We start from the raw sequence: 16,548 nt of genomic DNA on the forward strand, positions 1-16,548 counted from the left end.
TCATACAATCCCTATTAAAATAGAAATGACATATTTCACAGATATAGAACAAATATTATGGAAAACAGTATGGATTTTTCTCAGAAAAATAAAAATCGACCTGCCTTTTGACCCAGCAATTCCACTGCTAGGATTATATCCTAAGAATCCTAAAACATCAATATCAAAGAACCTATGCACCACAATGTTCATAGCAGCACAATTTACAATAGCCAAGAGTTGGAAGCAACCTAGGTGCCCATCAGTAAATGAATGGATCCAAAAATTGTGGTACATATACACAATGGAATTCTATGCTGCAGAGAGAAAGAAGGAGCTACTACCCTTTGCAACAACATGGATGGAACTGGAAAGCATTATGCTGAGTGAAATAGGCCAGGTGCTGAAAGACAAATACCATATGATCTCACCTTTAACAGGAAGCTAAACAACAAAACAAACAAGTAAGCAGAAAAAAAAAACCCAAAAAACAAAGACACTGAAATAGAGAACAAGGGGATAGTGACCAGAGGGGGAGAAGGAAGGGAAGTTAAGGGGAAAAAGGGGGAGGGATTTGGAGGAACAAATAGGAAGGACACAGGGACGAGAACTAAGGGGGGGGAGGAAATGGGAGGGAGGTGGGGAGCAAGGGGCAGGGGAGGCTGGGATGGGAAAAATAGACAAAAAACTGTACTTGAAAAATAACTAAATAAAATTAAAAAAAATAAAAAAAATTTAAAAAAAAAAAAAAGAAAAATTCATGTGGAATCCTGAATGACCCCAAATAGCTTCAACAGTTTTGAGAAAGTAGAACAAGTAGGACCCATCACAATACCTGATACCTAACTTCATTACAAGATCACTGTAATCAGAACAGTCTGATACTGACATAACAACAGACACATAGGTCAGTGGAACAGAATAGAGAGCCCAGAAATAAATGCATGTCTCTATGGTCAGTTAATATTTGCCAAAGTGGGGAGAAGCATAAAATGGAGTAAAAATAGCCTCTTCAACAACAGGTATTATTGGGAGATCTGGAAAGCTACATGCAAAAAAATGAAACTTGACCACCAACTTACACCTTACACAAAAATAAACTCAGGATTTATAAAAGATTTAAATTATAAGTTGTGACACCATAAAAATCCTAGATGAGAATATAGGAAGGAAAATTTCAGATGTTCCATGCAGCAATATTTTTACTAATATGTCTTATAGAGCAAGGAATATAAAGGAAAAAAAATAAACAAATTGGTCTATATTAAATTTTAAAGCTTCTGCATGGCTAAAGAAAACATTAGCAAAAATGAAAAGGGAACCAACTGTGTGGGAACATATATTTGCCAATGATACTTCAGAAAAGGGTTTGATCTCCAACATATGTAAAGAACTCACATGACTCCACTCCAGGAAGACAATCAATCCAATTAAAAATGGGTAAATGACCTGAACAGACACTTCTCCAAGGAGGACATACAGTGGGCCCAGAGACATATGAAAATGTGCTCAGCAACACTAGCCATCAGAGAGATACAATTTCAGATCACAATGAGACACCACTTCACACTAGTCAGAATGGCCATCATAATCAAATCAACAAACAACAAGTGCCGGTGAGGTTGTGGAGAAAAGGGAACTCTAGTGCACTGTAGGTGGGAATGCAGACTGGTGCAGCCACTGTGGAAAACAGTATTAAATTTCCTCAGAAAACTAAGGAACTGCCTTTTGACCCAGCAATCCCACTGCTGGGATTATACCTTAAGAATCCTGAAACACCAATTCAAAAGAACCTGTGCACCCCAATGTTCACAGCAGTGTTATTTACAATAGGCATGTGCTAAAAAAGCCCATCAGTAAATGGGTGTGTCAAAAACTGTGGTAAATTTACATAATGGAATATTATGCAGCAGAAAAAGGGCGCTCCTGCCCTTTGAGACAGCATGGATGAATCTGGAGTGCATAATAGTGAGTGAAATGAGCTAGTTGGGGAAGACAAATACCACATGATATCACCTATAAGTGGAACCTAATCAACAGAACAAGTGAGAAAAATGGATGTCCAGAGACATGGAAATAAAGAACAAACTGACAGTGACCAGAAAGTATGGGAGAGGGTGATAATGGGGGAAGAAGCAGAAGGGTCAAGTTAAGGAACAAGTGTAAAGGACCCATGGACAAGGACAATGGGGGCAGGGAGGATTGAATGTGGGAGATGGTGGGTGGGCAGGGCAGGGGAGAGCAATGGGGGAAAAATGGGAACAAGTATAATTGAACAATAAATTTTTTTAAAGTTATTGTTATGAACTATGTGTTCTAGTCACACTGTTCATGATAATACAAATGAAGACCTCTGGTTGTTGTGAAATTATTTAATGGGACTAGAATAGTTTCTTTTGAACACAATATTACTCTAAGACTATATCATGCGTGCCTTAGATTCAGTAGGTCACATGATTGCTCCATATCTTTGGATAAATATTTTGTTTTTCATATATATTTTTCTGGATATAGCACCTATAATATTGTTAGCATATTATAAAAATTTAGAAAGTAAAAATTTTAAATCACACATAAAGTCACAACCCTAACAAATTCTCACAATTTTGCATATTTTCAGATATGCGATAAGTATGTATTTTATTTACAAAACAGTATATTTTACTTAACCACATAGATTTTATAAAAATTGCAGAATATGTCAGTGAATGAATTAATCATCATTTAACAATCATTCTTTAATTGTTGAGTACTTACATTGCTTTCAACATTTATACCCCTAAATATTTAGGTATCTGATATATGGCTGCTGATTTTCAGTCTTCAAGGATGTTTTCTTTTATCCAGCAGGGCTGAGATTGGATAAGGATGGGATATGGGCATCAGGGAAATTATTTACATTTTCTCCCATGTCTGGAGGTGATATTTTTCTTAACCGCATTTTGATTATATGCAAAAATGAGTCAGAACAATTGCATATTTCCAAGAACTTCATCACATACTCATTAGCAGTCAAAATGAATATGACTTTGATGTGACTGACTCATCTAGACATTTTGATAAAGCCCCAAGTCAGAAGAATGTGGTGATCCCTTAGTGTGGTAATGGTTGCCCTACAACAGCCCACAACAGTAAGCTCTGGAGTTAATTAGAATAATAAGGTGTGACATAAGGACAGAAATACTACCATAGCTACAGACTTAAGTAGATACATGCACCTCTTCACTTAAGAAGGGGAGAAGGGAGGGAATTTAAGGGGAAAAACGGGAGGGATTTGGAGGAACAACTATAAAGGACACAGGGACGAGAACTAAGGGGGGTGGAAATGGGAGGGAGGTGGGGAGCACGGGGCCGGGGAGGCTGGGATGGGAGAAATAGACAGAAAACTGTACTTGAAAAATAACTAAATAAAAATGACAAAAAGAAAACAAAGAATAAACTAGCTACTAAACATGCAAAATAAGGATATATTATGTTTAGAAGTTAAAAGAATAAAGAAATACTGTTATATTTGATATACTAATAAGCCCATCTATTTGTAATATTACTCTATGTTATACATAAGAGTAAGCACTTGGAGAGCTTTTTTAAGGGTAAGACACACATTAAAAAGAAGGTCATGGTTTATACAGTAAGGGAACCTCCCCAAAAAACAGAATTATATTCTGGAGGGTAGGCGCCTTGTAGTTCAAAATTTCCCTGCTAGGAACCCTACAGGTTCCTAGAACGCACCTGTATCAGTGTACCAGCTGGCAATGCTATGAGAGGCTGTGTTCAGCTTCAGTGACTTTTTTTGAAGACTCTTTCAACACGTTTCACCCATTTCATGACAGGGGATTGAAGAGCGCACCTGCCCACACCTCACTGAATGTTCAGCAGTTTTTGATGGGAAACAGCATGACCCCCATGCCCCACCCTCCCTGTTCACCTGATATTTCCCCAAGTGACTTCCTTTTTATTTCCCCAATGAAAAAAGTCCTCAAACTGAAATGTTTTGCTGATGTGGAAAAGGTGAAACAGAAACCTGCAGAAGCACTAAAAGACGTCAAAAATTGACAGGTTAAAAACTTTTATGCAGTGAGAAAAAAGATCGTGGTAGGCATATTTCATTAAATGGAGACTACTCTGAAGGCGAATAAAGTTTAAACATATAAAATAAATACACAACTTTTTAACAAATAAATTCCAGGTTTTGGGAGGTCCCTCATATACTCTTTCCCCCATTCTTCTTTTTTTATTATTATTTTTATAAATGTCTTTATTTTTTTAATTTTTAAAAAGATTTTATTTATTTATCTTTAGAGGAGAAGAGAGAGAGAGAAATATCAATGTGTGGTTGCCTCTCGTAAGTCCCTTGCTGGGAGCTGGCCTGCAACCCAGGCATGTGCCCTGACTGGGAATCGAACGGCAATGCTGTGGTTCGCAGGCCTGCGCTCAATCCACTGAGCTACACCAGCCAGGGCCTTATTATATATTAATTATTGATAAATCATATGTCAACTCAATATCTACGTATAATCTATGTGAAGGTGTAGCAGATGAAATTTTGTTATGTCTGTGTATTAGTCTCCGAAGTCTGCTGTAATGAACTACCACAAACTGAGGGGCTTAATCAACAGAGACTTACTGTCTCCAAGGTCTGGAGTCTGGAACTGTAAGAGGAAGGTGTCTGTGAAGCAGAGCTCCCTGTGAGGGCACTCAGGAATGATCTGTTCCTCGTCCCTCTCCGAACTTCTGGTAGTTCCTTGGTTTGCGACAGCGTACCTCCAATCTTCAAGTGGCATTTCCCCCCATGCTCACTCTGTCTCTGTGTCAAAATCCCTCCTTTTTATAAAGGCACTAGTCGTGTTGGATTAAGGGTCTAGCTTATTCCAGTATTTTCTTGTCTTAAGTAATTAAATGTACAGTGCCTTCTTTTCCCAAATGGGGTCATGTTCTGTGGTACTGCACATTTGTACTTCAACATATGAGTTTTGAGGGGATACATTCCATGCTTAACAGTTTGTTACATAAAGTTTTTATTTTTATTTTTATTTTTACAAACGGCATTCTTTCCATTGAAGCTCCATCAACAAAAAGATTATGTCATTTCCTTCTGTTCATTGATACTTCTTTGCTGATTGGAAGCTAATGCCTCATTCTATGTCTGGATATCATCCCTTAACACTTGAAGGATCTCTCTCCCTTAGTTATTCCTTCTGCCCCTTGTATTTTTAACTTCTCCCTCTTTACTGAATCATTTCCATCGGTCATTAAATCTCTTCAAATTTTTTTCATCTGAAATACACACACATACCATGTTGATCTTAGCTACTATTCTTCACTTCTTGGAAGGATCTTGCATTTTGAAAATTATGTGGTTGGTAATCCCATATTTTTCCTTCATCTTTAGTTCACTTCTGAGCCCACAGTAACCTGTAATTCTAACACCAAAAAGTTGGTAAGCCCTTATTTTACTTCATCTGTGTCACGTATAATATCATCAATTTCACTCTCCTTCTTAAAGTTATTTCCAGCCGTAGGCATTATACAACCGTGCTTTCTTCTTTGTCAAACAGTTCATTTTTGTATTTCTTCGCTTTTTTCAACCATTTATTTTCTACTACATCAATATCCTGGTGGTTCCCAAACCTCCACTTCCTGACTCTAGCCGTCTTTTCTGCACCCGCATCTACGTAGCCAGTGCATACGACATTCTTCAGCTGGATGTTGCAATTCATCTTTTCATCTTAGATCCTTCATCTCAAATAGCATTTGCTCTCAACATGAGTGTGCAGTAATTGCATTCACCTGGTAGATCTGCCAGAAACTTAGTGTGATTCTTGATGCCATTCTCATTCTTTCCTTCCCACAACACCCATAACTGGGGAAATGTACCTTCTTTATGGGCTTTAAGTCCACGCCCACAGCTCCATTTTAGTTTAAATGCTAATTATTTCTTACTTGAATTATTAAACCAATCTCCCAACTGTTCCTAGTTTTAGTCTCATCAGGCTCATTTTCCATTCTGTACCCAGAGTAAGCTGCATAAGCTTAAATGTGATAATACTCTCCTATGAATTAAAATCCTATATTGGTGCATCATAACCTTCTGAATAAGATATAATTTCTATTGTGGCATATGACTCTTAGGATCTGGTTCTCAGTTGTCGCTCCTTGCCAGTGTATACTCGTCCCCACCATTACGCTGAAGTACTTGTTCCCTGGACTCATGCCCCAGTTTCCTCTGCCTCCAGGAATCCCCGTGGTTCTGCATCTGCTGAGAAACACTGGCCTGTCTTTGATCATTTACTAATTCCTTCCGACCATTGAGTTCTGGCTGGATATTTATTTCTCAAGAAAGCTTTCTGCATTTGTTTTCCAATACTATGTGACAAATCAATACAGACACGGTGACTTAAAAAATACTTCTAAGTCTTCTGTCAGTCTCCCAAGGCTGAAGTTGGCCAGCTGCATTCTCACCCAGAGCCAGGGTCCCTTCCAAGGCCATTTCTATTATTGGAAGAGTTTACTTCCTTGGCATCATAGGTTCAAGGTCTCTGTTTCTTGTTGGCTGTTAGGTGGAGGCTTCTCTTATGTCCTTAAGATCCATCTTCCTTCTCACATGACCCACTCAATCCTCATAACAGCTGTAGTGAGTCAAGTCCTTCTCATGCTTTGAGTGTCTCACTTTGTTCTTACTTGATCCTTGAGGGCTCATTTGACTAGATTAAGCCCATTCAGATACTGTCCATATTTTAAGGTCAATTGTATCATAGAACAGAATAGCATAACCATAAGAATGATGTCCTGTCATGTTCACCGATTCTGGAGCTGAGGACAGGGCAGCTATCACAGCCTAATTGTGGTTGTCTTCTTCATATGTCCTTGAATGAGTCCCACTGGGGGAAAAAAACACCATGATCCCCATTTCAGGAGGAAAACAGAAACTCAAGATAGGTAGAAAACTCAGTTTTCAGGATAGGTTAATGTCATTTAATTATAGTCTAACACTTCCCAGTATTCTTAACTTCATATAAACTTTAAGCCAAAATTTTATTTTGTGGGGGAGGTTAATTATGCATTTGGACACAGTATATAGGAATTCACTATACAAGCAACCATTCAAAAGTATATCTACTTCCTACGATGAAAAACCAACTTTTGCCTGATTCGTGTGTATGCCATCTTAATAGACTCCTGCTTAACAATGTACATATAATGGGTATGTGAAGATACTACTGTGTATGCCACTGTTATCCATTAGTGCTCTGAAAGACAACAAAGCATTACCTTTCCTTCTTTGCTTACTATCTAATACTGGTTTGTGTTTTGTAGCTGTGATCTGTGGCTTCAGCTAACGTGCACTGCTTTTTTGCAGCTTAGTTTTCTGACCTCCCAGACTGTCTAAAACTACTGCTTAAATTGAGTCACATTATTTATCATTCCTATACAGCATTCCTGTTGAGCTCTCTGCTTTATTTCATTCCCAGAATTCTACAATTATGCCTTATGCCCTTGAAAAACACCCCTAAAGCATTACTTATTTCCTCTCTTGTTATCATTGTCACAATTAAGCACCCCATAAAATAGGACACACAATTTTTCAGGATCTGATAGTATTATGATGTTCCTACTCTGGAGTTTTACTCACCTTTCTTAACATAATGAGGGATACCACCCCCAAACTGGAATTTATTTATTAAAAATATGTATTTTTTCTCACATGCTTGAACTTCAGTCACCTTCAAAGTATTCTCCATTTGATGCACTACACCTATCAAGTTTTTTTCCCACTGCTCAAAGCAGTTTTGAACTCATCAATTTTGATGCCTTTTAGTGCTTCTGCAGCTTTCTGTTTCAACTCTTCCACATCAGCAAAAGTCCTTGTGAGGACTTTTGTAATTCTGAGAAACAAAAAAAAAAGTCACTTGGGGCAAGATTGGGTGAGGGGAGGGTGGGGCACAGGGGTCCTGCCATTTTCTGTCAAAAACTGTTAAACAGTAAATGTGGTGTTGGCAGGTGTATTCTCAAGTCACCCATCATGATGTACACAAATGTGTTTAAATAGTCTTCAAAAAAATTCACTGAAGCCCGACATAGGTGAATTATCTTTCACAACACCAGTTGGAACACTGATACAGATGGGTTCCTAGAACACTCACCTAGCGGGGGAAGCCTGTACTACAAGGAGCCCCCCATCCAGAAGATAATTCAGTTTTGGGGGTACCCCTCTATAAAACTAAAAGGGCTTTACTCTCCCTCTATTATGCAGAAAATAAAGTTATTAGGGCTTTATTGCCTAGCAGTGCCTGGTATTATTCAGACGGTCCTTCACTCTGTCTGAATTGACATAAATGTCCAGGGCTCAAGAGTTGGCTCAGCCCTCTTGTCCAGAAGGATGGTAGAAGTATGCCCACTACCAGCAGCCAGCCCCTACACGTGCTGTGTCTTATGATATTTAAAGATTCTTCTGATGGTGGGGTATAACATAGTGACACTCAGGTGAAAGGCATCATTCTTTGTTACTTATACCTCCACATGAAAGAAGGTTCCCAGGCAGGGCCATGCCGGAGGTTGTCCTCTGTCAACCGAGTAACTTCAGACTAGAGCTGTAGGGGGCAGTTTATGTAGGGCAAGCAAGATGGAATTCACTAGGCTTTTCTGGGGCTCCCCGAGGATCAGACAATTTGAATAATTGCAAGAGCTCTGTGGCATACAGTCTGCGGTTGGTAGCCTAGTACCTGGTCTGGTAGGGGTGGCCTAGAATGGACTGGGAGTGGAGTTCACATCCCAAACACTTCCCAATAAGGAAAGTGTTTGGGATGTGGACTTAATCAGCTGTTCAGGAAGGGGAGCTAACTATCCTCTAGTCAGGATCTTCAAACTGCATCAAGATAGAATTTTAAATGAAACAAAATAAAACAACTATATTACACACTTCTAGGTGGGGAATGAGATACATCTGCTATCTTTTGTTACTTTTCCTTTCCAGAAATTAATCCGCTTACTTTATTCAGGATGTCAAGGAATAAGATATCCCCCACTCCTTACTCAAAACATGAAAAGCAAGTAAGCATGCCTTCATAGCTAAATATTTTAAGAGGGTGTTAGGGTATTTTTAACCATTTTACTTTAGTCTTTTATGTATAATATATGAGGTCTGTTCAGAAGGTGTCCAGCCATGCACTATGAAAAGTAGAGACATTTATTGAAGAACATACAAGATACAAGAAACATAGGACAACGCCACCTCAGTCCCCTTCACAGTAGGCACCTTGGGACCTCACACACTTCTTCCAATCACATCAGCTTCCCTGTCATATTTTCCCGAATCTTATCAATGGTCTGAAACTGTCTGAAATCTCTTTCCTTTCAAAGGTGATTTTAGTTTTGGGAAATACCACTAGTCTCAGGGCACCAAATCTGGGCTTTAGTGGGGCTGAGTCACCTGGGTGATTTGATGTTTCACCAAAAAGTCTGCACCAGATGTGATGCATGAGTGGGCGTGTTGTCCTGATGAAGCTGCCAATCACCAGCTGCCCACGGCTGTGGCCTCCTGAATCATCAGAATAGTTTCTGCAGAGGAGTATTCAGGCTTACTACAAAATTTGAGCTGATCTGTTGCTCTACTTGCTCAGTCATGTTGAATGTGACATCCATATAGCACACATGTTCACCCAATGGCATCTACTGCCTCCACTGACTAGTACAGTGAAGTCACCATTGTTCATGCATGTGCATTCCAATCAGTCCACTTTTGTTGGCTGCCAGGTTACATAGATATCGTGCAAACCATTCTCATTATATTAATGATGGGAATACTGTGAGAGATGTCACTTAAACTATTGCTTTGTTGTTATTGTTGTATCAAAGATGATATAAAAAATAAATAATGTATAATGTGACAATTTTACCTGTCTACTGTGAGACAAAATAATGCTGATATCATCAAATCTAAAAACCTCTTAAGGATTTTTCTTTTCCTGTGAATTTTGCATCAAGCAAGTCTAATAGAAGATAGTTATTGATAAGCTTATGAAAACATTTATATTTTCCATATAGTTTATAATTGATTTTTATGAAACCCATAGGTTTAGGAAGTCAGGAAACTAATCTATTGTACCAACTACCTCATTCTATGACACTCAGCATTTGTTTCATATCCTTTTACATAAAAAAATTGTACAATCATTTAAAAAAGGCTTTAGAAAGTGAAATACCAATGTTTGTTTTTTTAATTTTAATTTACACAAAAAACTGAATAAAAAACAGTGAAAACTTTGAATAAAAATTGTATAAGGATTGTGTTAACATGTTGTTTACTTACTATATGAAAATAAATAAGACGGAATGTATTATATTAGGAGAGTTAAGCAACACAGTTTTTTTCTTATTAATGCAAGAAAGTGAATCTAAGAGGACTAATAACTTGGAATGACAAACCCACTGTCTCATGAGATGGTTTTAACATCTTAGCAAACTTCTCAGTACAGGCTAATGTTTCAAACTATTGCAAAAAATGTAGAAATACACTGAATAATAAATACAGCTTAAGGGTTATGGTATTATTAATGGTTTTCTTTTATTTTACTTTGGGTACAACTGTATTCTCTGCTTCATTTGTATGCCTTAAGCCCTGCTTATTCTAGAATTATACCATTTTCTTAATAATTCATCAAGAAAGATCCTGATAGCAAGAAGAAATTCTGCACATGGAAGTATTTTATGCATTATAAATGCCCTATGCAAAATAAGGTATTGTTGTAATTATCTTTTGAGTGATGGGAATCAGTAAGAAGTCCTGAGATTTCCTAAGAGTAATACGTGCTGTAATCCAAACAGTCTTGTATTTAGTTGCTTAAAATTCATAGTTTATATAATGAGAACATACTTTTTTATTCATGAAGTAAGCTATTTGAAATTTACACTAAATAACTTAAATCATCAAGGTCAGAAAGTAAATCACAAAGTATTTTGTTTTAAAATTTAACTGCATACATTTTTATATAACTATAATGAGTCAATTTACACTAATTATAATGATTTGAAGTTTGTCCATATGTACAAACTTAGTAGCTCAAAACTATACTTTCATTTTGCACATAGTTTCATAAGTCGGGAATTCAGGAATGATTCCCCTGAAGCAGTTATGGTGAAATACTGTCAGGAGCTCTGGGCATCTGAAGGTCCCACTGGGCTAGATGTAGGAGACCATCAGTGGAAGCATGGCTGCTGGGTTCTTTCTGCAAGGGAGTAAACCGAGAGGGGGGAGTTCTCAGAGACCAATTGTGGGGGCTGAAAAGGGCTTTCTTTTCTATCCCTGAAAGAAAGGTGTTTTCTTTTCTAGCCCCAGAATATAGTGTTTCCTTCCATTGTATTCTGTTGGTCAAGCAAGTCAATAAGACCAGCCCAGGTGCAAAGATAGGTAGGTGTTCCATGTTTCAGTAAGAATAATAGCAAAGGATTGGTAGCTATTTTTTAATTTAATCTACCATATTAGAATTCCATATTCATGAATAATTATTGAATTGGGAAGTAACGAATTGAATTTGAGTCTTAAAATTTATTATACTTCAATGATATAGAGAATATTATCATTATTAAATTATATATTTTCCTGTTTGAAAATAATATACATTTAAATAAGTACAATATTAAATTATTTACATTATCCTTTATGTTAATGGGGTAACTTTATTTTGAAGACCAATAATATTAAAATTCATTTAATTCTACACATCAATATGATATCTAACTGAACATATCATCCTGCCAAATATGTCCCAGAATTTTGCAAATGTAGTGAGAATATTGAGGGAGTATTGCTGTCAGCCTTCATCTCAGAGTAAGAATTGTTCAAGGGATTTTCCTGTTTGTGTTAAACAGGAACCTCTGTGAATATTGCCACGATATAATGACTAAACAAAAAACTCTAGGTAACTAAGTTTCATTTGCAAAGTCAGTCATAGATAAAGCTTTTAAAAATGGCTTCTGATGACATATGATAAAATTCAATGTTATTCTATAATTAAATACATGTATATGTTAGCACCTCCCTGATTTAAAGCTGTGGAATTCTGATCTTGAAAAAGTTCCCCAGAAATGAAATTAGAGAATTGTGCAAAGTGAATATATTTTTTGAAAACCAAACTTCTTTACAATTTCTGTTAGCCAAAATGTAGATAAATGTCTCACACTGAGTAATGGACAAACTATAAATTAATAAACAAAAATATTGTTGATAATTAATCAACCGAAACCAATGTCAGTAGATCCTTCCTGAGGCTCAGCTTCCCCTTCAGTAAAGGACTCTCCACCCAACTGCAAACCCTGTTGTTACCCGACTGCCTGTACCTGTTAGCGACTTTATCAGCTGAAGTCAAGCTCGTCTCTGGGCGACCTGAGATAGCGAATGAAGTGACACAGTTAAGATCTAGTTCTCTTGAGGCAGGGCCCAACCAATGACTGCGCAGCAGGGAGTGGTACAAGAACTGACCTATTTGCCCTCAATGAGAGATTCTTCTCCCTGGCTTTCTTAGCTCTGGAGCTTCACCTCCCGCTGGCAGAGGATTTGTGAGATAGGAGTCCTAAGTCCATCTGTACTTCTGCCCAGTTATGACTCTTCTCCTTTTTTTTTCACATAGATTTACTTTCTAATAAACCTTTTGCACCCTTAATCCCATCTGAGTATTTGTGTCCCAGAGAACCCAACCTGTGACATTTTATTTTGTGAAGGGGAGTTATTTTTTCTCAAATGAGATATTATGTAAAATTTGGGGACTATAAGGCAGTTTATAGTTTGGTGTTATCATTAACCTCCACAGAAACGTCCACGGGGCTCAAAGAAGCTCCCTAACTCGCACAGAGCCACAGGGCAACTTAATTGAAGTACCGAGGATTCGATCCTAGAGCTCTGATTCTAACAAACACGACCAACTTCTTACCTACTTCTTAAGCCTGCTGTTTTTTCTTTGCATTGTGGAGCAGGCTAAGCCTTTTGCCATTCACCATTAACAGTATAATACGTAATATTTAGAATCTATGAAAAGAAATAATTAAAGAAGATGAGTGTAAACTCTACCCATAAAAAGTCATGCTTTAGGGAAGAAACAACACTGGTGTGAAAGAAAAGGAGCAGAGATAGTGTCTCCCAGCCAAGCTGGTTGTCAGCAAATGAAAGGAGAGAGTATATTTGAATCAGATGTTCTGTATTGTTACTGCAATTGTCCCCGACCTTTCAGCACCAGGGACTGGTTTTGTGGAAGACAATTTTTCCACACACTGGGCCGGGGGATGGTTTCAGGATGATTCAGGAACATGACATGCAAGCTCACCTCCTGCTGTGCAGCCCAGCTCCTAACAGGCCCAGACCAGGACTGGTCCTCAGCCTGGAGAAGGAGGACCCTTGGTTTAATGTAAAGGAGAACTTAACACCATGAGAACCAGAATAAGCAAATATTCTATTTTCTCTAATCTGTTAGCTCTTTCCTTCCTTGTGAGCTCAGATAAAGTTAACAGACAGAGAAAAAAGTAAGAACTCTTCTAATGTTTATACTGTTTTTTTGGCAACTTGGGAAGAAAATGTGTATTTGAGCATCTTACGTGTCAGTTACAATGTTTGGTGCTCATGATACATTAATGAAGTAAACGCATACCTCAGAGATATTGCAGGTTTGGCTCCAGGCCACTGCAATAAACTGAGTCTCAAAATATGGAAAGCCGTGATCTTTTTGCTGGCAGAAAGTCTTGTATTCAATTTATTTTAAAAAACACATCTACGAAGCTAAATGAACTGAGGTAGACCTGAAGCCACTTGAGTGGGTTAGAACTAGTCCAATGAGAGTGCAGAGCAAGCAAATGGCACTGCGATTCAGATGGTATGGAGCACACACTCACCCTCTAGGCATACACAACTCAGCCAAAGCTGGGAAGTTCTAGAGGAATAGTAATAATGCTTGAAATGCCTCTTAGAGCATGAGAAATGTGAGGAGGGTAGAGGGTTGCAGTGGATCCTCGGCAGTGTGATCCCGAGATGGATCACGTGCATAAGCAAGGAGATACAGGACAACATTTTGCATTTCAGCTCTGTAGGTGAGCAAAGGTGGTAAGAAAGTTGGAAATGAAAAACACTGATACTCCAGGAGTAAGCAAGAGCAGATAAAGAAGGATACTATATGCTATGCTAAAGAGTTTTGACTCTTATTCCCTCTAAAGGAGGAAGTGATTAGCTATTAAATTAAGAAGTAATTAATTAACTGACTGTAATTAATTGTATTTAGGAAAATATTTCTCACAGATAGGGGAAGTGGCAAAGGACCAGTTTAGAGACTCAGTAAGTCAGGTAAGAAGCAATGAGTGAGCGCCTAGAGAAAATCAATGAGCAAGAGAGGAATGAGCCCAAGAAATATGAAGGAAATAGAGATGAAAGGTTTTGGTTCCTGTCAGAGGGGAGGGCGTTGAGGGGCTGGGTGAAAGAGGTGAGGGGATTAAGCAAAAAAAAAAAAAAAAAAAAAGAAGATCATAGACACAGACCACAGTATGGTGATTACCAGAGAGAAAGGAGGCTGGAGAGGTGAAAGAATGTAAAGGGGAGATAAATGGTGGTGGAAGGAGACTTAACTTGGGGTGATGAACAATCAGTATGGTATACAGATGATGTATTAAAGAATCACACACCTTAAACATATAATTTTATTAACCAATGTCACCCCAATAAATTCAATGAAAATTAAAAAAGAATTGGTACTAGATTTAGTTCCTAGTGAGGAAGAGCTGAGAGTATAGAAAATAGAAAGATATTGGGATATATATGTAGAAGCAAACCTTCAGGGTAGGGAAAAAGGTTGTTGAGATGAAGGTTGTCGTGAGTTGAAATGTCTATAGAACAATGTTGAATATATGCTCAGTAAGTAGCTTTACTCAGTGGTTGAAACTTAGAAAACGGATAAGCCTAAATTAAGTATTTGCATCAGAGAGTTACCAGCATAGAGTAAGGTAAGCCATAGAGGTGAATGCTTAATGTATATAGAAACTGGGGCTGGGTGCACATGCAGAGTAAGAAGATGAAATGCCCACAGACCTCTAGTAAAAAAGATAAATGTTACAGTGGCATCATTAAAGATAAGACAAGCCCTGGCGAAGGGGCCTGCAAACATCCATCAGCACATGCCTGGTATTCCAAGGGGACTCACGAGGGGCAACCACACATTGATGTTTCTCTCCCACTCTTTCTCCTTCCCTTCCCCTCTCTCGAAAAATAAATAAATAAAATATTTAAAAAAAAGACTTGAACATAGCAATTGGCTGAGGAATTAATGTTTAATAACAATGGAGGAACAAATGGTGAAGTTTCTCATTTATAGTGTAGGTATTTTTTTATTCCAATGATATGTGTGCACAGAAATGGAAGAAAAGAGTTTAGGATGACTATGTTTCTGTCTTTGGCAACAAAATAAACAAATGGATGTCCAAAGGGGGCGAACACATGTGTGTATGTCATATATAGCATAATATTTTGGGATGCATTCATTTATTTTGCAACTGAGAATACTATAAAAATATACTGTAGAGGAAATTTCACTTCTATTTGTCAGATGTAATTATCTTCCACCGTGTGATGCTGACTTTCCTTATCAAGACCAAAGTGAAATGGCTAAGCCTATTATGCTGTTTCTTTGATGTTTTTATAGGATATAATGAAAGATGAATGCTCAGTGTTGAAGCTGCAGCTGAAAGAGAGGGATGAACTCATTTCCCAACTTCAGGAAGAGCTGGTAAGTAATGATAATATTGGCTGGCAAGTGTGTTTTCCTTGTCATTTGTTGTAAACCCTACAACAGCTTATTTATTAACACTAATATTAATTACAAATCATTAGTGATTCAATCTAATTATCAATTTAAAAATTCTATGGCAATAAGGATGTGAGAATCTGAAAAATAGAGAGCATGTTTTGTATTATACATGAGGTTTATATAATTTAGAAACAGATAACTGATCCAGCATTAGACATTTCAGTTGAATAAGGATAAGGCTGTGTTTTATTCTGTAAAGTGCATGATTTAAATCTGCTATGCCTTGAGATACAAACATGGAGTATAAAGCAAAATACTAAATCATACTGTAAACAAAACAGATTTTACTTTTCATAAAACTACCAAAAATATATTAACCTAATGAGACTGAATAAGCATTATATTACATAAACCCAAAGGGTAAATATCATACAATAATATGAAATGTATATAGCTCATTGTTCATGGTATTTTAAAAAATGTGGCATTATAATAAATCATACTGTTATATGAAAACACATTTGGTAGGTAACAAGTACTGGGCATTACTTCTCTAAGCATGTTTTCAATTTATGATGATTTCAGATTTGACTGCAGTAACAGTGTATTATGTAATCATTAAATATAATTAAAATTTTATAGACCGTCAAGCCTCTGAGAACTCTTATCATGTTAGATGGCAGACAAATTCAGAACGTATTTTCTTGACTCAACAACGGACGACATTTCTGCTGAGACCTGACCTTTATTTAGACTGCTCTGTGATTGCACTGGTGCTGATTGTTGGTCCCGT

General features: G+C 37.5%; 1 protein-coding gene across 6 annotated transcripts in view; it reads left to right on the top strand.

Moving 5' to 3' along the window:
* CCSER1 (coiled-coil serine rich protein 1) overlaps positions 1-16,548 on the top strand; it is a 1,291,789-nt gene that overhangs the window by 567,130 nt on the left and 708,111 nt on the right. For all 6 annotated transcript variants that reach the window (XM_053666405.1, XM_053666408.1, XM_053666410.1 and 3 more), the window contains exon 8: positions 15,651-15,734. In XM_053666405.1, coding sequence (XP_053522380.1) covers positions 15,651-15,734 — 84 coding nt within the window. The remainder of the gene's footprint in view (positions 1-15,650; positions 15,735-16,548) is intronic.

The sequence above is a fragment of the Artibeus jamaicensis genome, unplaced genomic scaffold (genome assembly GCF_021234435.1).
Source record: "Artibeus jamaicensis isolate MK-2021 breed Jamaican fruit bat unplaced genomic scaffold, CSHL_Jam_final contig_452, whole genome shotgun sequence".
Lineage (NCBI taxonomy): Eukaryota > Metazoa > Chordata > Mammalia > Chiroptera > Phyllostomidae > Artibeus > Artibeus jamaicensis.